This window comes from Rhinolophus ferrumequinum, chromosome 6 (assembly GCF_004115265.2).
Source record: "Rhinolophus ferrumequinum isolate MPI-CBG mRhiFer1 chromosome 6, mRhiFer1_v1.p, whole genome shotgun sequence".
Taxonomy (NCBI): Eukaryota; Metazoa; Chordata; class Mammalia; order Chiroptera; family Rhinolophidae; genus Rhinolophus; species Rhinolophus ferrumequinum.
Window position 1 is genome coordinate 45,677,882 of NC_046289.1, and position 25,121 is coordinate 45,703,002.

At 37.9% G+C, this 25,121-nt stretch overlaps 1 protein-coding gene across 2 annotated transcripts; it reads left to right on the top strand.

Moving 5' to 3' along the window:
* The first annotated feature begins 2,662 nt into the window (after positions 1–2,662).
* Positions 2,663–20,499, top strand: MTFMT (mitochondrial methionyl-tRNA formyltransferase). 2 transcript variants are annotated; one of them, XM_033109284.1, is made up of 9 exons: positions 2,663–2,897; positions 4,696–4,905; positions 6,825–6,947; positions 8,222–8,324; positions 9,441–9,516; positions 12,527–12,618; positions 17,710–17,788; positions 18,659–18,741; positions 19,860–20,499. In XM_033109284.1, the coding sequence occupies exons 1-9, from the start codon at positions 2,677–2,679 to the stop codon at positions 20,055–20,057; spliced, it is 1,185 nt and encodes a 394-aa protein (XP_032965175.1). In that variant the 5' UTR covers positions 2,663–2,676; the 3' UTR covers positions 20,058–20,499. The 2 variants fall into 2 exon arrangements, with proteins under 2 accessions (XP_032965175.1, XP_032965176.1); XM_033109285.1 differs by having other exon boundaries at positions 17,710–17,760; positions 19,860–19,996.
* Positions 20,500–25,121: the final 4,622 nt, after the last annotated feature.

Sequence of the window (25,121 nt, forward strand, 5' to 3'; positions counted from 1 at the left end):
GTTGCTTCCCAGGCCACATACAGGAGTTCTTATGGACTCAGGCATTGGCCACCACCGTATCAATTTAGAGCTCTGACCATTTTCCTCCTCGTGACCCTGCTCCATCTTTCCCAAGGCTCTGCCTGCTTCTCTTTCTTGACCTTCAAAGGTCAAGATTTCACACACACACGCACACACTCACACACACACGCATTTAATCTGTGATAGGTCTGCCCCTCGTCAGAAATCAGACACACATAGTTAGGGTCAATGTGGGATGAAAGGGAACAGGGAGAGGAGAGGTTTCCCACTTCCTCCCACTCCAGGATCAGCTCTCTCATCCCCCAGTCATGGATGCCAATCCCATGTTCTAGATTTCTACCAAATATCTCTGCTTGCTTGTCTCATCACTTTGTTTCAAAGCATACAAAACTGAAATGCCATCATGGTTACCACCAAGCAAGGCTTCCTCTCTGTCAATGACATTGCTCTTGTCTTGTCACCCAGATTCAGAACTTGGGGTAATTTCATTGATTCAACATGTACATATACTCCATTCATTAGAGAAGAGAAATTTTTGGAAACTGAAGCAGCAGCCTAATTAGCATTATCTTGAATGTGATTTCTGGACATTTAAATGTATTACCTAAAACTCCTTGCCACTAGAGGCTGGCATCCTCATCTTCTCTGTGTGCTTTATAGTAGCTCCAGCAGTGGATTTGTCTAAGCTTGGAAATGGACACCCCCTGCTCCCTCACCCCATACATCCCTAACTTAGTACCTAGCGTTTCAGAAAGATTTCCATTTTAGCATTCCGGGAAAACTTCAGTCATTACAATCTCATTTTTCAGTTTTTTTAAAAAGCTGTTTGCTGGGGTGGCTGGTTAACTCAGTTGGTTAGAGCGTGGTGCTAATAACACCAAGGTTGCCAGTTCAACCCCCACGTGGGCCACTATGAACTGCACCCGCCTAAATACATAAATAAATAATGAATAAATAATAAAAGACGTTTGCTGCAAATCAAAAGACCATCCATTAGACAATTAGATGTCAATGGCCGGCAGCATCTCTGGAAGAAGGAAAACATTGGCGTCGGCCCCTCAGACTGAGCAGTCGCTGTGTGGTCGGCAGAGAGCGCTGTGAGTGGCTCAAAGCAGGACTACCTGTGAAGAATTACGGGCTGCTGAAAATTAAATGTAGTGTGATGCAAGGCTCTCTAACTCAAGGAGAGAAATGATGTAAACACAAATGTAAAGAGTCACATTTCAGACAAGACCTAGATTCAAAGGTGAAAACCCAAATGACTTTCATTTATAGATCATGTTGTATGGAAAAAGATCACTTTTAAAAATGTTAGGATCATATTCCACTTACTCTAATAGAGGATACTGACAGAGAACTCGATTGAAGGAATAGAAGGTTTGGGGTCACATCTCATTCTCCTTTTTGTACATGATCAGATGAACAGAAACACTAGAAATACAGTCTCTCCCTCTTTGCTTCTCTTTTTTCTATTCAACACACAGGTGAATTGTCAATGTCTAGGCATACATTATACAACTTGCCTCAATAACTGCAAACTGTGTGAGAAGCAGAGGTCCCCACAGAGCACTAAGGGGGCACATGAAGAAATACAATAAATCCATACAGGTGAAAGCTCAAGGCTTCAGGGAGGATGTCTGAACTTGGTATTGAAGAAAAGGTAGCTTAGAGAGAAAGAGACATGGGGAGGACAGCCTAGGAAGGATAGATAGCATGAACAAAGGAACAGAAGCAGGGATGTGCAGAGCTCATAATTTAGGAAAAAGGACTGGTCTAGGGTTGCTGGGTCTAAGACTACATGATGGGGAAATGTGGTGAGAGCAAGACTAGAAAGGAATCTGGTCTCCTCTCTATAGCCAGGATATGTGACCACATTCAAGGAGAAAGCCACTGCATGGGCCTCAGGAATACAAAATCTAAGCACTAAAGGTCCTTAGGGGTCTTCTAAGGACAGTTTCCCCTGCCCATTTTCCATAAGAATCTCCTCTATGGTATCCCTCTGTGCAAGAGGGAGCCCAGAGGGTAGGGGATAGAGTAGGGCCTTTGATTCCCCATAGTGATGAGCAAGTAATTGAGCCTGTTTCCTAAGGTGCAAAATGAGGACATTGACTTTTGTAGTACATAGGATTGCTGTGAAGGTCAAAAGGTTAGAATCACACTTTGGAGCTACATGGTCTAGCTGTGAGGACCTCAGCTAGGTAATTACTCAACTTTACTGAGCCTTAGATTCTCTTCAGTAAAATGGTTGTAATAATATCCACCTGGTATAATTGACATGAGGATTACCTGAATTAATCAAAAATGCTTAGCCAAAGCATGGCATATAGTAAATACTCAATTAATATTAGTTATCATAATAGCTGAGAAAATGACACAGAATTACGTACATAAATGGGATTTCATTGTCTGAAAACACATAAGATTTGTTCCCAAAAGAGTTCTTTTGGGAGATGGGCTCCATCGTGCCAATAAATGCAACAAAAGTCACGAGACTCTTGAACCCGCACGTTGCTTCATCAGCTCCAATACAGGCGGTCACGCCTTTAACCAGACAGACCCCGCCCATCGGGTTTCCTCCCGGGCCCCGCCCCTCGGGCCTAGCTCTTTCACCCTTCCCCGGACGCGCCTGCGCAAGGTAGGCCGCCGGCGGAGGTGATGAGGGTTCTCGTGCGGCGCTGCTGGGGACACCTGCCAGCTGGTGGCGGCGCGGGCGGGAGATCGGGACCCCAGTGGCGAGCGCTGTCTGGGCTCGGCGGGTCCCCTGGCGGGGAGGATGGCGGGGGCACCCGAGTCCGCGAGAAGCCGCCCTGGCGGGTGCTCTTCTTCGGCACGGACCAATTCGCCCGCGAGACGCTGCGGGCGCTGCACGCCGCCAGGTACCGAGGCCGGGGCTTGGGGGGCCCGGCTGCTGAGGGCTCTAGTGTCCAGCCTCTGCGGCCGTCCCCGACGGTTTGCACTCGCTCTGGGGAAAGCAGCGGCGCCCGAGGGGTGTGGGCCCAGATCTCGGCGTCTCCGGGCGACCGGAAGGTGCACCGCACTCGCCCTGTCCCGTCCGGTCTACACCCCACACTCCAAGCCCTGTCTATCTGTTCTCCAAGGGCTACCAGGCTCCCGGCTGTGCCAAGCCGGTGCTCACCGCTTTGCATACATCACCTCCGTCCAGTCCCACCACCTTCCTGCCCCTTTTTCGCGTAAGGAAACCGGAGCTCCAGACGTTAAATGATTGCCTAGGGTCATCAGCTAAGCTGACTGGGACTAAAACGGGGTCTGACTTCAAAACCTTCCCCTTTCCATTTCCTCCTACTGCCTCTGATTTGTACCCTCCAATTCTTTGGACTTCTTCTTACCAGGGAGATGCATCCCCCTGCACACCCATGCCTTATTCCTTTGCACCCCATCTCTTTGTATACATCCAGACCTAGTTTTCTGGGGTTGAAATGAGGACATAGTCCAAAAACCAAATTTTCAATTGAATAAATTTATGTCAGAACTGTTAGGTATACATTTAATATTTCTAAAATTTAACCATTCTTGTTTACTGGAAAAAATTATTTGCAATCCAGCTTGTCCTGAAAGTCCATGGTATCTGGTGAGGATACCCATACATACTCTCTGCCTCCTGTCCCCCTACCTCCATTTGTTATTTCCCCACGCCGTTTTTTCCTGATGCATCCCCTGCACTTATTTCTGTCATCTCACTCCAAGTCTCCCCTACAAATACTTCACAGTAGCCTTTCCTGTTGACTCCCTCATCAATCTTGTATCATAATCCTCCCTCCACACACTACCCTCTGTACACACTCCCTTCACATGCTCCCTTTTCACACCCTCCATAATGCACTCCCCACAGGCTGCTTTCTCCATATTGCCTTCCATATCTCTCACTGCGTGTATCCTGACCCTTCTGCTGTTGCTTCACTTGGCATCTCCACTACTCTAGCACTGTTAGGGCCCTCCTGTCTATTCCTTTTCTCATAACTTCTCAACGTGTGATACAATACCTGCGACATAAATAAATGAACAGCCCCTCCCAGCACTGGAATACTATGCAGCAAGTAAAAAGAATGGGGTAGTGCTATATGTACTCTCATGGAATGATGCCTATGGTATATATTTTTTAAGTGTTTATTGTTTGACTAACACATGGTTATGGTACAAAATTCAAAAGACTCAAAGGATATACAGTGAAGAGTCTTTTCCTTCCACCTGTGTCCCAGGTCCAAGTTCCTCTCTTCAGAGACAGCCACTGTTTTTAGTTTCTTATTTTAGAGATGTTCGGTGCATATATAAGCAAATGTATAATTAACCTATTTTTTTAAGACTCACATAATAGCATATATAGTGTTAAGAGAAAAAAACCAAAATACGGAGTAGTATATATAATATCCCAATTATATAAATTGTCTGTACAGTATATGTTTCTGTTTGCACAGGAAATTTCTAGAACTATGTTCACCAAACAGTAGCCACTAGCTACATGTGGCTCTTTAAATTTAAAATAATTAAAATTAAATAAAAAATAAAAATGCAGTCTCTCAGTTGTACCAGTTTTAATCATTTACCCTTTAGTGCTTCATGAATTTAGTCATAAAAATACTGTAGATGTGTGTGAAGTAGATTAGCTTTGAGCCATTGTCTTAACACTCACATTTCCTTCCAATCTTTCCAACTTAGGGAAAACAAAGAGGAAGAATTAATCGAAAAATTGGAGGTGGTTACAGTACGTTCCCCATCACCAAAAGGACTACCCGTGAAGCAATATGCTCTCCAATCTCAGCTTCCAGTGTATGAGTGGCCAGATGTGGGATCTGCAGAATATGATGTTGGAGTGGTTGCTTCATTTGGCCGACTTTTGAGTGAGGCTCTTATTCTTAAATTTCCCTAGTAAGTTTTATTTATAAGGAAATATAGTATAGAGATCTTGGACTTGGTATTATAAAATGCAATAACTTGAACTCTAATTCTGCTTTCTTTAGTATTTTCTCTTAAAATAAAAAATGTTATTAGTGGCATGAATTGTTAAAATGTGTGGTACTCTTTATCACTGTTTATGGGCTTTCACCTACTCTCATTTAAATTCCATATATATGCTGACAACTTCCAAATTTGTCCCTCCAGTTCAGATCTCTGAACTCCAAACCTGATACTCAGTGCCTCCTCTGCTTGGATGCTTGGATAAGCACCTTGTATTTAAGATGTTCAAAACTATATTCCTAAACTTTCGCCCAAAACCTGCTCCTCCCAAAATCTTCATCTCAGCAGATAGCACCTCCAGCCATCCTGTTGCCCAGCCCCCAAATCTTAGAGTCCTTCTTGATTCATTATCACATGTAATGCATCCAATCCATCAGGAAATCCTATTGGCCCTGCCTTTGAAATCTGCCTAGAATCTGACTCATCACTTCCAACTGCTGCCATGCTCACCTGTCGTACTGCAGTAGCTTCCCAACTGGTCTCTGGTTTTGTCTGTGGCCCTCAGTCTTTTACCAACCCATCAGCCAAAGTGATCCTTTTAAAAGCATAAGTGGGATCATGTCATTCTGCTCAAAATTCTCTGGTGGTTTTCCATCTCACTCAGAATAAAAGACAAAGGCCTTGTTTTGGCCTATGAGTACATGTCTACTTGGTTTGGTCTCCTGCTGGCTCTCTGGCTTCATCTCCTAGTACTATTCCTCAGGTTCACTCCTCTCCAGGTGCACTGGCCTCTCTGCTGTGCCTTAAACTTGCCAGCGTTTACCTTCCTCAAAAACCTTTGTACTTCCTGTTTCCTCGGGCTGGAAAGCTGTTTTCCCATCTATCTATCTGCATGGCTATTCCTTTACCTCCTCATGTTTTTGCCCAAGTGTCTTCTTATTGGTAAAACCTTCTTTGACCACTATTAAAATTATAATCTCCCACCCAATATGCCTGTCCCCGTCTCTGCTTTAGTTTTCTTCATAGTCCTTAGCACCAGCTGACAAACTTTTTACATATTTTGTTTTTCATTGCTTATCTCCCACTCTTTGTATATAAGCTCCCTGAGGGCAAAAAATAAATTTTTATGTTTATTTCACTGTTGCTTGTACCCCTAATACTTAGAACATTGCCAGCACATGGATTGTGTTCAGTAAATATTTGTTGGATGAATCAGACTGGGCTGAAGAGTGGAACTTAGACTATCTAAGACTCTCTCATATATATATATATATATATATATATATATATATATATATATATATATATATATATATATATATTACACTCTCAAGTGTATAATCATGCTGATGGAAACATCACTAATGACATCAGTAAATTATTTCAACTGCTCATTAATGGGTGATAGGTGTATTGGGATAAACAGGAAAGGTGAATAGATCGTTTGATGGGGATTCAAGAAGCTGTCTTAGGCATTCTATATGCAAACTAAGTGAAGTGAGGGTGATTATATAACTAAACTATAAACATAACTCACATCATCCATGAGATGCACCACAGGGTCTGAGTGGTTCTACTCATACAGCAAAAAATGCATTTTTTTGTGTTTATTTAAAAATTCCCAGACATCGTGAGCTGTTATGGAACATCTTTGGAAAAATAAACCAGTTGTTCTTGCTCTGTTTTTAATTGAGTTTCATTGGTCTCTTACGGCAAGACAGTGAACTTAGCTCTGGCTCCCTTTTCAGGTGGTACAAGACTAGATTTAACTGTTAGTATTTCAGAATTTCTGTGAAAGTTGAATGATGAAAAGTAGCATATTAGTTTAGGTAGCAGTAACTACATGGTACAGTTCACTTACATACTAACTTCTGCCTTTTCTAACTCAGTGGCATATTGAATGTCCATCCCAGTTGCCTCCCGAGGTGGCGTGGTCCAGCCCCTATCATCCATACCGTGCTTCACGGAGACACAGTTACTGGAGTGACAATTATGCAAATAAGACCGAAAAGGTACAGCTTATTTTCTTGAGATTTTTTTGTGATTTTAAATGTTGATATCAGTTTGTTCGGGGGGGGAAGTGGATGAATGGATGGTGCTCACTAATTTCTCCAACTCCAGAGTCCTCCCTTTGCTTATGGTTTCTGACAGAAGCCATATGTGTTTTGGTATTTATGCAGTGTCTCTTTAAAGGCTTTGTGAAATTTTTAACTTGTTAATGCAAATAAATTATGTCATTAACAACTGGACATTGTATACATAAGAGATGGATTTTTGTATATCAGTTGTTAATGAATCTCAGTTCTGCTAGCCTTGGTTTCTATAGTCAAACTATGGTCAAAAAAATTTTGGAACCTGAAATAATATATACCAATAGTTGCCTTAAACATTTGATTTTTTTTTTATTATACCTACAATCTAAGAAACTATTTAAAATTTCTTTAGGAGTGTATTAAGCCTCTGCCTATTGTCACCTAATGTCCTCCTAGAAAAGAATAATTCACAAGTTCACAAGAACAACTCAATGTCTGGGATTTGCCTTAATTTACTTCAGAAAAAAAAGAGGGAGGGGGTAGATGAAACAAGAGTGGCAGAACTTTGATAATTCTAAAATCTGGGTGATGTATATAGGGTGATTCTGTAGACTAGTTATTCTGTTTTTGTGAATGTTTGTAATTTTTCGTAATAAACATTTTAGTAAAGCTCATAGGTTAAAAATAGAATTAACAGAATCATAAAGTTAAATATTCAAAATAAACCATATTTCTAATAAAAGCTAATAGCCAGTATTTACGGAGCTTGATGTGAAATGTAAGACTTGTGGGATTGCAAATACACTTGTATCTGCTTATAATCAACAGTGATTATAATCCAGGCAAAACTCTTGTCCTTTGAGAAAGGAAATATGGAAAGAAATAATTAGGAATTTCCTAATTGTACTTCCCTGGAAAAGAAATTATTTGCTCTATGCTTTCATTATACAAATAGAGATTTCCTTTAATGCTATTTATTACTAATAGTGGAATTATCTATAATTGCAATTAAATTCCTGATATGCAGCCTTGTGCTTTTTTCCTTTAGGAAAAAATAAATTTAAAATCTATATACAGGCCAGGTCTTACTCTCCCTTCTTTCAAACTGGCATTTCTCCCTTGCTAATGGCTAACATTCAAATTCTTGGCCAAGCTTAAACTATTCTTGTGGTATGTAAACGCTCATGTAGACAAACATTTTGATTGTAAGAAATTGTCAGTAATCATGTTATTGTTTCCAATTGTTTTGGTAGATTTGATGTAGGTCCGATTCTCAAACAGGAAACCATTCCTGTGCCACCCAAAAGCACCGCAAAGGAATTGGAAGAAGTGCTGTCTCGACTGGGTGCCAACATGGTACAGTTCTCTGACATCCCACTGCTTTTTACTCATTTAGTAGATTTCCTAAGTGGTTATGTTGAGAAAACAATTTTATGACATGTAATTTTAAGTCATTGTTTTTTTAAAGAATGATTTCTATCCCTGGCTTCCTAAAAATTAGCTGGGCATTTGTGCTCTCGTGTACGTCTTTGAGGATTTACACAGAGTGGGTACCTAATAAAGGCTTTCAAATGAAACACATGGTCTTATATGGGCCACTGTTTCACAGTGAGGCCTTTAGACTATTCTTCCCAATTTCACTCTCAGTCTCATAGACGTACCTTTCATCCCTGTCAGACTGAACCAACAGCATTTCCTGAGTGGCTTTTCGCTCTCCTCCCCTTCTTTGCCTGGCTTCGTCATTTGCATCTGTATGTAACTATAAATGAACTCCACAGCTTTGTAGAGCTCATTGAATCTGCATACAGTAGGTAAATTAATGATTTTCAAAATTAAATTAATGATTTTCAAATTAATGATTTCCATATGAACTCATCAATTTTCTGTAGAGGAAAACTTTCCCCCCAACTATATAGATTGTAGGCACTCACCTCAGAAGTGCTATTATAACAGCACTGGCTTGTGTTCCAGGACTATTCTAAATACTCTATAGACTTATTTTTTACCTTCCCAGCAAACCTTTGAGGTAGCTATTGCTGTTCACTGTTTTACACATGATGACTGCAGACAAGTAAAATAACTTTTCCACAATGACACAGCTAGTAGATGGTGGAACTGGGATTTGAACCCAGAACTACGTAACTTCCAGAACACACTCTACTTCTGTGAGGCTTCACTGCCTTCCCTCCTGAAGGGTGAGAATGTGGATAACTGAGCATAGCCTGTCCTGATACCAAAAGCTTGCACAGCCAGGCAAAGCTCAGCATTCTCTGGAAGCATATCAGTAACCTGCGTTCTACAGAGAGCAGCATCTCTACTGAATCTCCACCCAGTAGATACGTGTCCTCACAGCTTAAGCCAATTTACTACCTTACCTGCCACACAGCTCTTTTAAAGCTATAGATAATATGAATTGTAATGTATTTCAGCTTTTGTTCTTTTCATCCTAAATATATTGCTCTCCTTTCTTAGCTTATTTCAGTTTTGAAAAATTTGCCTGAAAGTTTGAACAATGGAAGGCAGCAGCCACCTGAGGGGTTGACATACGGTGAGTGAAGCCTGCAGAGACTCTTACCTCTTTCGTAGGTTTTGATTTTCGTGGTGGCATCTGAACACTCTGACTTCCTCACTTGCATATGTCCTTTAATTTCAACTAAAGATTGAGTGTCCACTTCTATGTCCTTTTCTAAAGAATGGTTGATAAGGTCTCCCTCTGCCTCTTAACATGCAGCCTCATGAAAGATTGGAAATTTTTACCCTACTCTTTATGTTGAAAAGTATTAAACACAGAGATAAGTTGAAAGGCAGTGAATACCTGTTTAATCCAGAGTCAGCAATTATTAATGTTTGGCCATATTTTATTTTGCTCTCTCTAAATGTGTGTTTATTTAGTATATGCATTTTAATTTCTCTGTAGCCATTTGGAAGTATGCATCATGACCTTTCATCCCTAAGCACTTCAGCATGCATCCCTAAGAAAAATGACCTGTTCCATAATAGCATCTAATATCCAGTTCATATTTAAATATTTCCCTAATTGTCTAAAAACATATTTTATAGCTGTATATTTTTCAGACTAGGATCAAATTGTAATTAGTTGTTATGTCTGTTTAGTCCCTATAATCTAGAGTGATTCCTCCACTATTTTTTTAATTTCCATGTTACTGACTTTTTGAAGAAGCCATGCCAGTTGTCTGTTTCCTTCCAGTGCTATTTAACTTGTTCTTCTAGCCCTTATATTTCCTATAAACTGGAAGTTCTAAAGGCTTAATTAGAGTGAGGCTTAAAGTTTTTGGAAAGAGTATCTCATAGATGATATTATGTTCTAGTGATATTTGGTTTTGTTTGTTTTTAATTTTAAGGATTGCTTTTTAAATTATGATTTAATTTTATTTTTTTAATGTGTAAAACATTCAAATGATTCAAAAGTTAAACTATTTAAAAGGATATGCTCAGAATAGTCTTGCTTCTATCCCCTCCAATCTTAGGACAGTCACATCAATAAGCCACAATACCAGGGTGCATCAAGGCTAGTGAAGTTAAGTTTGATCATTTGGTTGAGGTGGTGACCACCAGGTCTTTCCAGTGTAAAGATGTGTTTCTCAGTTTGCAATTAGCAGGTAATATGCAGGGTAATACTTTGGCACCATGCAAAAATCCTGTTCTCTAACAATCTTTCACATAATAATTTTAGCAGATTGATGCTCCTTTTTTGAATGGATTATTTCATTAGGGGTTGCAAGTAGTGATTTTACAACTCCTTTTACATTTAGTAGTTGGCATTGTTCTGTGAAGAAGAGCTCTTCCTCATTAATTGGGGGTGAATTTTAGTTCATCCTAAAGTAGCAGGATAAATGCTTAATTTTTTTTTAATTATCAATTTTTAGAGTAGGGAGTTATGCCATAATCACCTTCAGTTATGGTGGCAAAGGAGGATTTTTAAAATTATCATTTGACTTCATGGATTTTCATTTATTGTGTTTTACAGTTAATTACATTCATAATTCATAATGCTCAAATTGTCCCAGATTGGCCAGTGGGAGCCCCTTAACATTGGCTCCTGTATCCTTTCAACATCCCCCCAACCCCCAACTAGCTTTTGAGTGCTTCCTGGCTTTCTAGCACAAGATGTCCCAAGCTCACTTTGTAAATTCTCTGTCCCACACTGGAATCAGCCATCTCTCCCTTATTCATTTTAGTGGGGGGTGGTACTTAGAAACCATCTGGTACAATACATTCTAAAATAAGGTGTCAGTGGACAAAGCTAGGCATATGTTTAACGACTGTTTGCACTTTTTTTTTGTCTCGGAAGGGTCTATTAAATCTTTTGCCAATTTTTCTGTCATGTTTTTGATCTTTTTCTTCTTAGTTTTTAGGAGTACTTTATGTAATAGAGATTAATAAATTTACATAATAGTTATAAAGTATTCTAAATATAATATAAATATAATATGTAATTATACATAAATTATATTTGTTATATAGTTATGTCTTATATATCTATATAAATACGAGGTGCGATAAAAAAATACAATGAATGCTGCTGCTGAGTGCCATCCAACAGAAAGGCAGGGATCTTCAATATGGGAAGCAGTTGCATCGAACCTTAGTAACAGTGTGTGATAAGTTTCAACTTGTTTGGTACAGTCAGTCGGGTGTGAACTACGGTTGAGAGAAGGTGTGTTTTAAAGTGTGCCATAAATCATCCTCCATCATGACAATACTCCGTGTCACACATTGCTTCTGGTATACAGCAATTTCTGTGCCATAAATCATCCTCCATCATGACAATACTCCGTGTCACACATCGCTTCTGGTATACAGCAATTTCTGTCAAATAAAAACATTATGGTGTGTCCTCATCCACCTATTCACTGGATCTGGTTCTCTTCCACCTATTCACTGGATCTGGTACCATGAGACTTCTGGCTCTTCCCCAGAATCAAAATGACCATGAAAGGTAAATGTTTTAAATTGATTCAGGATATTGAGGCAGCCATGATAGAGCAACTAAAGACACTCACAAAAGAGGACTTCGAGAACTGCTTCAGAAAGTGGCAAGAATGATGGGATAAGTGTGTTCGAAGCAAGGGGGAGTATTTTGAGAGGGATTAATGGCAATGTGTCTTTTACTGTAATATATTATTTAGATTTAAACATTCACCATATTTTCTGATCGCAGTTCATAGATATAAAGTACTGTGATATAAATTGCAAATACTTTTCATTTGTGTTTTTTTTTACTTGATTTATGGCATTTCTTTTTGTTTTGCAAAAGTTTATTTTTATATAGTCATTCTTTAATTGCTTCTGGAATTTGAATCATAATTAGAAGGGTTTATTTTCCATACCTAGGTTATAAAGAAATTAACCCATGTTTTCTTCTAGTACTTGTATGATTTATTTATTTTTATTTTATATTATAGAAAATTCCAAACATACACAAGTTGAGAAAATAATGTAATGAATTCTCTTGTATATCTCATTCAACATCAATTGTTATCAATTCATGGGCAGTGAACCTTATATTCAATCTTGCTATTGGCTTTATCTTATAGCCCCTAAGATTTCTGCTAGTACCAGCTGTATAAAATGGGAAGAACAAACTTCAGAGGAAATATTCAGACTTTATCGTGCCATTGGAGATATAGTAAGTTGGAAGTCAGATTGCAGTTTTACTTGTGTGTGTGTGTGTGTGTGTGTGTGTGTGTGTGTGTGTTTGTGTGTAAATATGTTATTCACTTTCAAACTATTTTTATTTAGGAATGAATCTAATATAGTATAAATAAAAATCCTGACATTTGGGGTTTTTTTTAATTCTTTTTCATTGTGGTAAAATATACATAACAAAAAATTTACCATTTTTACGTGCATAGTTCAGTGGCATTAAGTAACTTGTGAGTTTTAGTTTGTTCACTGGAAAATTAGGGCTGATATAATGTATATAAAGCATCTAGTACTGTGTCTGACACAGAGTAGGTGCTCTTTAAAAGATACACCTTTAAAAGATATTCATTCATTAACAAATTATTTATTGAAGGCCTATTATGTGTCATGCATTGTTCTAGGTACTTGAGATAAGGATGATGTGGGAAGACAGACAACAAATAAGCAAATAAATAAAAATCTCAGATAGTGTTATAAGTTCTTTGATGAAAATTAAAATAGGATAAAAAAAAATTAAAATAGGATAATGTGACAGACTAACGGGAGGTTATTTTAGATTGGATAGATGGGGAAGGCCTCTCTGAACTAACACTTAAGCTGAAATCTGAAGACAATAAGGAGCCAGCGATGTCAAGATCAGGAAAACAGCATTCCAGGCAGAGGGAGCAAGTAGTACAAAACCCAAGGTAGGCTAAACCAGATAAGACATTACAAGAAAAACTACAAATCAATATCCTTTATGAATATAGGTAAAAACCCTCAACAGGATTAGCAAACTGAATCAAACAACATATAGAAAAGGATTATATCCTATGACTAAGTGGGATTTATCTGAGGAATGCAAGGTTGGTTCAACATACAAAAAAATCAATCAATGCAATATACTATATTAGTAGAATAAAGGACAAGAGATGCATAATTTGTCTCAATAAATGCAGAAAAAGCATTTGACAAAATCCAATACCCTTTTATGATTAAAATGCTCAACAAATTGAAAATAGAAGGGAACTTCCTCAGCCTGATAAAGAACATCTGTAAAATCCCACAGTTAACATCATATTTAATAGTGAAAGACTGTGCTCACTTCAGCAGCACATATACTAAAATAGTGAAAGACTGAAAGCTTTCCCCCTAAGTTCAGAAGCAAGAGAAGGATGTCTGTTCTCACCACTTCTGTTCAACATTGTACCGGAGATAATAGCCAAGAAAAAAAAGGTAACCAGATCAGAAAGGAAGAAGTAAAACTATCTCTATTTGCAGATGACATGATCTTATATGGATAAAATCATAATGAATCTCCAAAAAACTATTAGAGCTAATAAATAGTAAAGAAGTCCTAAGTAAATGGAAAGACCTCTTTTCGTGGATTGGAAGACTTAATGTTGTTAAGATGGCACTATTCTCCAAATTGATCTATAGACTCAACACAATTCCTATAAAAATCCCAGTTGACTTCTTTGCAGAAATTGATAGGCTGATCCTAAAATTTATATGGAATCCCAAGAGGCCCAGAATAGCCCAAAAAATCTTGAAATAGAAGAACAGTTGGAGGACTCACACTTCCTGTTTTCAAAACTTACTACAAAGCTACAGTAATCAAGAACTGTGGTACTGACATAAAGATAGACATATAGCTCAATGGGATAGAACTTAGGGTCCAAAAATAAACCCATACATTTATGATCAATTAATTTTTGATAAAGGTGCCAAGAAAATTTGATTGGAAAAGAATGGTCTGTTTACCACATGGAGCTTGGACTACTGGATATGTACAATCGAAAGAATGAATTTGGATCCCTACCTCACACCATATATAAAAATGAATTCAAAATGGGTCAGATACCTAAATGTAGGAGCTAAAATTGTAAAACTCCTGAAAGAAAACATAGGAGGAAATCTTAATGATCTTGAATTAGGCAAAGATTCTTAGATATGATGCCCAAAGGATAAGCAACCGAACTAAAAATAGAGAAATTGGACTTCAAAATTAAAAACTGTTGGGTTTCAAAGAACACTCTCAAGAAAATGAAAAGACAGCCTACAGAATAGAAGAAAATATTTGCAAATCACATATATGATTAACATCTAGGATCAAGAATATATGAAGAACTCTTAAAACTACAACAAAAAGACAACCTGATTAGGAAATGCACAAAAGATCTGAATGGACATTTCTCCCAAGAAGATATATAAATGGCCAATAAGCACATGAAAAAAATGATCAACTTCTTTAGTCATTAGGAAAATGCAAATCAAAACTATACTGAGATACCACTTAACACCTACTAGGATCATCATTAAAAAATAGCCAATAGCATGGGTTGACAAGGATATGGAAAAATTTGGAACCCTCATACGTTGTTGGTGGGAATGTAAAATGTTGCAGCTGCTATGGAAAACAATTTGATATTTCTTCAAAAAGTTAAACACAGATATATATTACTATATAATAATCCTTATCTTCTGCAATTCACCTTTCTTCTCCACTGAGAAAAGCTTGTGCTATAACAGAAGGAGTACTTATCATGGAACCAGAAGGTGAGATTTGATTCCTAGGGCTGGCATTTACTAACCAAGAGCAAGACCCTTATCTTCTCTGAGTGTCTGCTTTTTTACCTCTAAAACGGGGTTCAATACTGTTCACAACTGTCAAGATCAAAGGAGATAAACTCTGAATTTAAATCCATGCAAACATGATTTTGACAGTAACGATGGTGGACATTGAAATTACTCTATTCTTACCATCCCTTTCCTTTCTGCAATGCTCGGATCATAGGTGAAGATGAGCTTTACCTCCCCAAGAATAAGAACTGTAAATTCTGATTCTATTCCTAGCATATTTATAACTCAGTAAATATAAATCTCTTTTTAGTCAGTAAGCATGTTTCAGAAGTATCTTGAGTTCTTTGGAAGACAAAAGTTACACATATGAAAATCATTTCATAACTTTTATTGGGACCTGGTAAAGCAAAATGAGTCAGCAAGTTATAAAAGAGGATATTGTACTAAAATATATCATATGTAAAGTTATGAACGCCTATGAACTTTTCTTCAAATTTACTTAAGTTTAAATTTAATGTTCAAGTCTTTGCCAACTGCCTAACTTCTAAAAATTAAATGTCTTCTTTAAGGGATCTCATAAAAAGAGCACTGAGTTGAGAATGAAAAATCATAGATTCTGATCCTTGGTTCTGCTGCTAACTAGCTGTGTCTAAACTTGGGAAAAATAGCAGCATTTCTCTGGGCCTCACCTGCATCCATTAAATAGAAGATTCAACTACAGTCTGAAAATAAATTTTTCTTTTTTAAAAACTCTTATTTATTTTAAGTGTGTTTTTCCAGGACCCATCAGCTCCAAGTCAAGTAGTTGTTTCAATCTAGTTGTGGATCTAGCTCACGTCGGCCCCTATGGGGATTGAATCGGCAACCCTGGTGTTACCCGCTCTAACCATCTGAGCTAACTGGCCGCCCCCTAAAAATAAATTTGTTCGGAAATTTGAAAGAACTTATTTCCTAGTGTGTGTTAATTTTGTTAATATCTTTAAATCAAGTTCTAGGGTGTCAAGTATATTGGAAATGTGTTATGTGATAAAGGTGGCATTTCACATTGTAGGGAAGGGTGAGATGGATTATCCAATAAATAGCACAGGGTCAACTGGTTAGCCATTAGAGAGTTACCTTTTAAAATCAAAATAATCTAGATGGATTAAGGATTTAAATTACAAAGTGAAACCACAAAGGACTGGGAAAAACACAATTGAATAATTTTATAATGTTTAGTAATCTTGAAGTGTGAGTAAGCCTTTTTAAGCCTGATGTGAAACATTGAAGTCATGAGAGAAAAGAGATAAATATTACTCCATAAAAGTAAAAAAAGTTAAAAATGGAAAAAAAATAGTATACCTAAGACTAAAAACCAACAAACTGGGAAAAATATTCATAACACATTCAAGAGCTAAAGGGCTAATTTTCTAAAAACGTAAAAGGCTTTCACAAACTAATAGGCAAGAGATAAACAATTCAGTTATTTTTAAAAATGGACAAAGCATAAATCGATAGTTTTCAGAGAAATAAAACGAGCAAGTAAATATATCAATGTTCCTCAGCCTCAATGATAATAAAGTCATTTTTTTTTATTGAGACAGTTTAACAATAAAATGTTGATACTCTTTAATCCAAGTAGTCTATTAAAAACATTAACTATCCTCCAGAAATATAAAAGTCCTCAAAAAATATATCTACCTACAGGCTGTTTATTACCACATTTTATATAATTTTATAACAGCAAAAAATTGAAAGCAAAATATATTAATAACAAACTACAAACAGTCACAAATACTGCTGGTTTATTGTAAGGTACATTTCTTTTAGTTTTAAATTATCATAATTGTTTTACTGAGCTTGTAGTTTGTATGATTTATCATTTTTAGTTAGTACTTCACTCAAGTGCTTATCTATCAGATTGAGCCAATGGACAGTTTAATTTTCTTTAGAAATAGTAGAATCTCTGGTATAATTTTTTGAAGGTATTAGTTGCATAAATTATGGTACATTCATAAAACGACATACTATACAGCAGATAAAAAGAATGAAATATATAAGTGTATACTGATGAAAAGTTGACCAGGGATTATGGTTAAAGTTAAAAAAGTTCCTTGAAAAACTGTATGTTCTAGATTTTTGCAATAATATTTGTAGAAAAAAATACAAAGATATTGTACATATCAAACTGTTAATAGTGGTTACCTCGGGATGGGAGTACAGAATACTTTCATTTTCTAAATTTTTAAACAAAATTGCTGTAATGCTTGTATTTTTAAATGTGCATACATTTTAATTAGAAATATTAATACAAACATTGATTTGAAAATAGTGTTTACTGTTAAGATCTTATAAATCCTAGTGACTAATACAGGAGAGCATATCTATGTTGTGTTCTGTGAGATTTAGAGACTGAGTTCCCAATTCCTCTATAACTGAGAGAGAAATCAGACCCAATTAATACAAAATGGTAGTTGAAAGGGTGTGGGGGTTGAGTGTATTTCTTTAATCATACCTTCTTTAATTTTTGCAGATTCCATTGCAGACGCTCTGGATGGAGAATACCATCAAACTTCTGGATTTGGTAGAAGTTAATAGTTCAGTCCTCACTGGTACTAACTTTTGAGTAGCTGACATAGAAAATGTTTTCACTATAGTCTATTTGAAAATGTATCTGCTTTACCATAGGTCACATTTACTAAAAATGAGGTTTCCTTTAGTTTGTTTCAGTTCAATAATGATCATACTTTACATTCATTTAATATCTTACTCTTTGCAGTGTCCATTCACATGCATTTTCTCATTTAATCCTCATAGGGACCTGGGAAGTAGGCAGAGCAGTGTTGCTATCCCATTTTAAACTCTGTGATTTCCTACACTGAAGTTTTCAGGGAATGCAAAATGACTTGGTTAATTTCATTCTGGTGAATATCATACGAAAATCTCTGGGCGGTTCAGTGAGACTCTAGGCCAGGATATAGCATTTCACAACACAGGTCCGTTTTAAAACCTATCAGTGCCTCCCAACATGGTGCACTGAATGAGTGTGAACCACAGCAGGAGCTGGTGTAGTTCAGAGGGAGTCGGAGTTCCCCAGGAATCTGGGAATTAGGATTTGTTTGGTATGGATGAAATGGGCAGCTTAGATCCTAAGCCTCCTGTATGTCTTTTCACTGGTAGCTAGTTTTTTCCCCCCAAATGGTCAAAACTTCTAGTTCAACATTTTAGGATGATTTCTGGGAGACTGGGTAAAAGACTCGTGGGTATGAAAGCTTCCTTTGGGTTTGAGATATACAGAGCACCATGGCTCCATCCTAAATTTTGGATTGCAGTCAGGTCATCAGTAGATGTGTCCTCTCCAGTATTAGTACTGCCACCCAAGATGTTTTTTGATCATTAAGAAGCATGATAAAGTTGTATAATTATTCTCTCTCTCATATCCCTCCCTCCTTCCGCGCCCCCCTCCGCCCTCCATTCTCTAGATCCAAAATCAACAGGGCAGGCTGTTATTCCAGGATCCATAATATACCACAAACAGTCACAAATACTGCTGGTTTGTTGCAAGGTACATCTCCTTTAGTTTTAATTTATCATACTTGTTTTACTGAGTTTATAGTTTGTATGATGTATCATTTTTAATTAGTACTTCACTCAATTGCTTATCTATCAGATTGAACCAATGGACAGTTTAATTTTCTTAAGAAGTAGAATCTCTGGAATATTTTGAAAGTGATGGTTTTGCCAAGGCTTTTTTCCCTCAAAGAATGAAAGAAGACTCAATAACTTGAGTGCTTCCTTAAAAGAAACTTGTATATTCTCAGTAATCCAATTTTATTAACAAATCATCTTGTTAAAATGACTATCATAAAAGTGAGTCATGGCGAAGTATCTAGCTGAACTATAGTGCGTGAGTCCTACTTGCTTTTACTATTCAGCAGTGTTCTTAACTATTTAAAATGACTTTGGAACCATTCTTTTATAAGACAATGGCGTTGTCCAGAGAAGTGTTCCACATTCCTTCTATTTCCTGGGTATTTTCTTTCGTGTGGTATTTGTGTGAGATATTTCATGGGGTGTTTAAAATGTGGGATAGATTGATCTGACCTATGCAGACTGTAGATACAGAACTCCTACATCAACCTCTCTTCATCTGTCTTCACCTTACTCTGGAATACAATTGGGTGCATATGTGTTCTCCTTGTCTGGGTCTGTGAATATCTGTATTGCAAATACGCAGTTTGCTCTCATAGAAGAAGCTGGAATTGTCCAAACATGTGAGTTTGAGTCCCACCAGTTGTGTCACCTCGGACAAATCACTCATTCTCTCTGGACATCAGTTTTCTCTTCTAAAATCAGTTTTCTGTGGGGATGATATGGATCTGTCTACCTTTTAGAGCGGTTATAAACATCACGATACGATGCATGGACATACTCTGAAGGCTGTAAAGCACCATGCAAATAGAACATATCTTTTTATTCTGCTTCCTCTGCTTAAATAGGTTTATGCAGGTCTGTACATTTGTTATCATACTTTGGTAATAAACTTTGAGAGTCAAAGAATCGTATATGCTACATATGTTACAGTGCTCTTTGTAGTTAGGCATTTAATGAGGTTCATTGGTTTATTTTCATGATAGAAGTTTTGCAGCACTTCCTATTCACTAATTGTCTTTTGCCCTTTAGGATGGCTGGATTGGTGTTCAATCAGTGATGCTCAAGAAAACACTAACAGCTACCGATTTCTACAATGGATATTTGCACCCCTGGCACCAGAAAAATCCCCAAGCTCATCCAAGCCAATGCAGATTTCAGACTCTCAGACTTCCAACAAAGCAGCAGCAGAAAGGAAAAAAAAATTGTTGCTATGCAACAGTGCATTAAGTAGTTAGGAAGAAGATGGACAAGACCAATTACATATTCGTAATTTATTAAAAGCCTTATTTACAAGGAATTACCTTAATTTTCAAAGAAGATGACACTGTTGGAGGAAGAGAAGATTATTGTCAAAAAGATGAATTACCTCACTTCCCTCTTCTTGTTTAACAGTAATTAAAAAAACTTTTCTACTTGAATAACAAAAGACACTTTAAATAAAATTTTTATTTATAATATCAAACTCAAGGAGACTGTATCTTCCCCTAAGAGCAAGTGCAACTGACTGGTATACATATGTATACTGAAGAGAGGTTCTTTAGAAAGTACTTCTATTGAATTTTTAAAATCTATGTCCCCATTGACTATGATTTTAGGAGTATTTCATCTGAATTTCTAATTTTCAATGGATATTTGCTCTAGTAAATAAAGTAGTAAAGTAGTAAAGTCAGCTCTTTAAATTTCTCTACCATCTCATTCCCATCAAGTAGTAAAGATAGATAATACTTAATAATCTCTGTCACATTGATCTTTACCATAAATTCACATTTTTCCATCTGGGTTTTCTTGAAGTAGGAATATGCTAACATTTTTCAACTTATTTATGCAGGGGGTAGACGGTTAGCTCAGTTGGTTAGAGTGTGGTGCTAATAACACCAAGGTTGCCGGTTTGATCCCCACATGGGCCACTGTGAGCTGCGCCCTCCTTAAAAAAAATAAATTAAAAAAACTTAATTTATGCAATAAAGGTTACTTAGCATCTGGTCTGTGCAAACTCATCTTTCCAAGAGAGTCAGCACTTTTTGAGGAGGAAAGAAGTACAGGGTCTAGCTGCTGGATTTTTATTTGAAGATATTTACATATCAGTTAAAATCTCACCATTCATTCATCCCTTCAACAACATTTATTGATAGGGCAATCAGCTAACTGGTCATCCTAATTAGGACACATGCATGAGTAAGGAAGCTCTTAGTACATCCTGGACAACAGGTACAAACCAGGACTCGCCAGGCACACCAGGTTGTATGGACATCCTACTTTTTGAGCACTTGCTGAGTAGCCTTTTGCTGGTAGCTGGCAGCTTCATGCTGGGGAGGCAAACATGTAAGCAGATATAATACTGTTGTAAATTCCATAATGGAAGTATAATGGAAGCATTAAATCTCCCTCAAGGGAGTCATGGAGGCTTTCCAGGGGAGGTAAAGCTAAATCTGAGGTTCCAAATGCTGAGTTCACTATGCAGACCAAGGCCTAGGAGGGCATTCTATTAATAGCATGTGCATAGGCACAGAGGCACAAAAGAACACTGTCTCACAGGGGGGTTTGGTAATGTGGTTCTTAAACGGTGGTGGGAGCCTGATAGCCTTTTATTACCATTCTTTAAACCATAAGTTTGCTATGCATTCTCTTCAATGTATAACCTAATTATCTAATGACATGTACAGCTGGCTGGAGAAAAGCTAACAAAGGACCATGGAAGAGAAATAAATGGCATGTTAAACGGGAGAAAGCACAGTGTTTGGAAGAAACTGGAAGAATTGATATGAATGGAGCATGATGGAGATGAGAATGGAAGAGTAAGACTAGAAGGGCACATCATGGAGGGCTTTGAAAACCACGAGAATTGGGACCTGTGTCTTGTATGCAAGAAACTTAAGGAAGGAAGTGACATAACTGCTTTGCATTTCAGAAAGGTAACTTTGGTAGTGGGGTGGGATGTAGACTGGAGGTAAACCTGGGGCAGGAAGATCTGTTGGGAGGTTGGAAATGTGAAGCTACAGTTGCAATTATGGGGATGGAGAAAAAGGATTTAAAAGATTTTTGCTGTGGAACTGGAAGAACTTGGTTTTCACTTGGGTATTATATTCTTATGGAGAGTTTTGACTCCACCACTGATTAACTAACTTAACATCACTGAACTTTAGTTTCCTCATTTGTAAAATGGGGCTGAAGATTAAAAAGAGAAAAAAAAAAACTACCAAAATAGTTTGGAGAATCAAAGACTGTGAAAGTGCTTTTGTGTTATTTTCAGTTAATATGTATTGAGCACTTACTCCCCACTCTGGGCACTAAACTCATGAAATTCAGAGAGAATGAGAATTAGTGCCCTCTGGGAGCTTATGGGTGTACGGTAGGTAGCAGTGATTTCTGCAGGGGATCTAAGGAAGTGCCCTTGCAGACACTGCCAGAGAGAGTGGGGAACCTTACTGAGGGCACCACTCTCTGCTTGTTAGTTCTGATCTCTTAATACCTGGTGGTTAAAGGTCTCAGGTCTGCCACCCCACATTTTGGGTGGAGCCTATCTGGTTGTTTAGCCGATTACCAGGCAGAATCTCTCATGTCAGACTACCTCTAGTGCAGGGGTGTCCAAACTTTTTTCAACGTTTTTTACCAAGGGCCATTGCGGTAAAATACACAAATAGCCGGACCACTCACTCAAGGTGAAGTACGTATTGCCTCACCTGGTTTATTTAAGTAAACTAAATATATTTTTGGAATTTGCTGCGGGCCAATTAACAATGGATTGCAGACCGCAGTTGGCCCGCGGGCTGCAGTTTTGACACCCTGCTCTAGTGTTTGTTCAGACTGTGAGTCAAGGCCCACCCCAGTTCAATGATTTCACACGCACAAAAATCAGCCTAATGCTGAGTAGGAGCTACGGGTGAGACAGTGTGAGCTGGAAAGAGAAGTTGGTCTTCGTGATTGGCATTGTTGGTATACTTAGGACTCTATGAAATACCTTTCATACACATGAAATCTTGAGGCAAGAGTGCAAGGCCCAACCCATAGAGGGCAGTTTCCCATCTAGAGAGCGTTGAGCCCATCCTGGGACTGGAGGATAAATACCAGATTCAGAAAGGCCATCTTCAATTTGGCAGCCCATTCTCTGAACAAGTAAATGGTCACATTCCAGACAGGCCTCGGGAAACTATATGACTCACTCTCTTCAGGCCCCTATAGAAACCACAAACCAGTGTGACTGAGCAGGATTTCTCATCTGAAAGAATCACCTGTAGTACTTGTTTAAAATGTAGATTCCTGGGCCCTACTTCAGACTATGAGCCAGAATCTCTGGATATGAGACTCTGCATTTTATCACACTCAGCCAATAATTTTTATGCTACAGCAGTACCAGCTTTAACTAGCTTAGGAGGTCCACGTGGATTTGAGGCATCAGCTGGCCCCTAGGTCCAGGGTCTTCTCAGGGAAGGTTGAACACAGTCTATTCTGTGCTCTAGCTAAAAGGATGGATTTGTAAACATATTCTCTCCTTTGCAAGATACTTCTATTTTGGTTATTGTCACTGCTGAAAAACATCAGACTCAAAACAGAATTCAGGTACTCGTTACTAGTCGGGTGACCCAGGACAAGTTAAATTTTTTTAAACTCTGATTTCTCAGTTTAAAAACATGGGTAATACATATGGAACATGCCCGGAAAAGTGTCTGGCACATAGTAGACACTCAATAAATGGTAGTTAGTATTGTCACCACAGTCTAAAACTGCCATAGCACCCTCTTTGGGCCTGCAATAATATTTCTCCTCTGGGTGGCAGCAACAGCTTGTGGAGATGCTTTTAGAGCAACAGCAGGAAAAGAATTTTAGAGTGGGAAAGAATCTATGATTTAGTAACTCAACATTTCATTTTAGAGGTGATGAAACAGGGGCCTGGAAACAGTTAGCTAGTGACAATACGAAGATTAGAACCTGAAGACTGCAGTAGATTTTGTTTAAAATGATTTTACTCTTGGTTTGGTTTGAGGGACAAAAGAAATGTTTCTGAGCATAAAAAAGAGCTCTTGAGAATGACTGCCGAAAAGGATGCTTATTGTTTTTATATTTTGTATTTAAGGCAGTATAGCCTATTTTCACCATTTTTCTTTATACTTATCGAACAATTTCAAGGTGAAAATATACAATTTTGAGAGGCAGAGTCTTAGATTCAATAAACATGGTGTGAGCCTCGGCCCTGCCACTGACCATAAGCCTAGGCTGGCTACTCACTCTCTCTGAACCTGTTTCTTTATCTGTGAAATTAAAATTGTATGGGGTGGCTGGTTAGTTCAGTTGGTTAGAGCGTGGTGCTAATAACACCAAGGTTGCCGATTCCATCCCCGCATGGGCCACTGTGAGCTGCGCCCGCCTAAAAAAAAAAAAAATTGTACCTACTTTGCAAGGGTTGTCACGAGGAATAGAAATAACAAAGGTAATGAATCTAGCATGATGCCTGGAACACAGGAGGTTCTCAATACTATTATTAGCTAACGTTTGTTGAATGCTAGCTACATTTCTAAGGAGTGACCTGAACTATCTCATTTTATCCTTAAAATAATCCTCTGAGCCAGGTACTGTTATTGATCTTCATCTTTCCAGGACATTAAATAGCTCATAAATGGTGGAGTTGGAATTCACACTCCAGTAGTCTGACGTCAGTCTGGGGTCCTAACCCTGGACTACCCTGCCTCTGTTTGCAAATGTTTTTACCCTTGATCAGGAAATTTAATGTGGTAGGCTTTAGTATTCAGAAAGGAAGAAATGGGAGCACATTTTAACCGAGCACACATTAAATGCAGGTACTGTGCTGGACTATTTCAAAACAATTGTCTTAGTTACTAGGTAAACATTGTCTTTATTACCTCTAAGAATTCATAAAGTTTTCTAGAACCCTACAGATTTGTTTTACTTATTTTGTAGTATATTAATGCAGCTCTTATGTTGCAGGATTCTTTACTACTGCTCTTCTTTGAAGGTAGATTATCGCATTGTTTACAGAAGATACATGAGTGAGATGCTAGGTTGGCAGATGGTACCTTCACTCAGGAACTTTTATTTTAAAAAGTTAATAATGGACAAACATTAACTTACCCAAAAATTTAAAATACTGTTTCCATTAAAGAGGCATTTTGTGTGTATGCTTTTTAAAAGTTTGATAGGAAGGGAGAGGCAGTGGGGGGATTATCAGAGAGACGCAACTTTGAGGAAAGGCTATTGTAAAGAGTTTGTAATATAGCTCTCAGAAACATAGGAAATCTAAAACCTTAGAATTGGAAAGAACTTAGAGATCATTTAGTC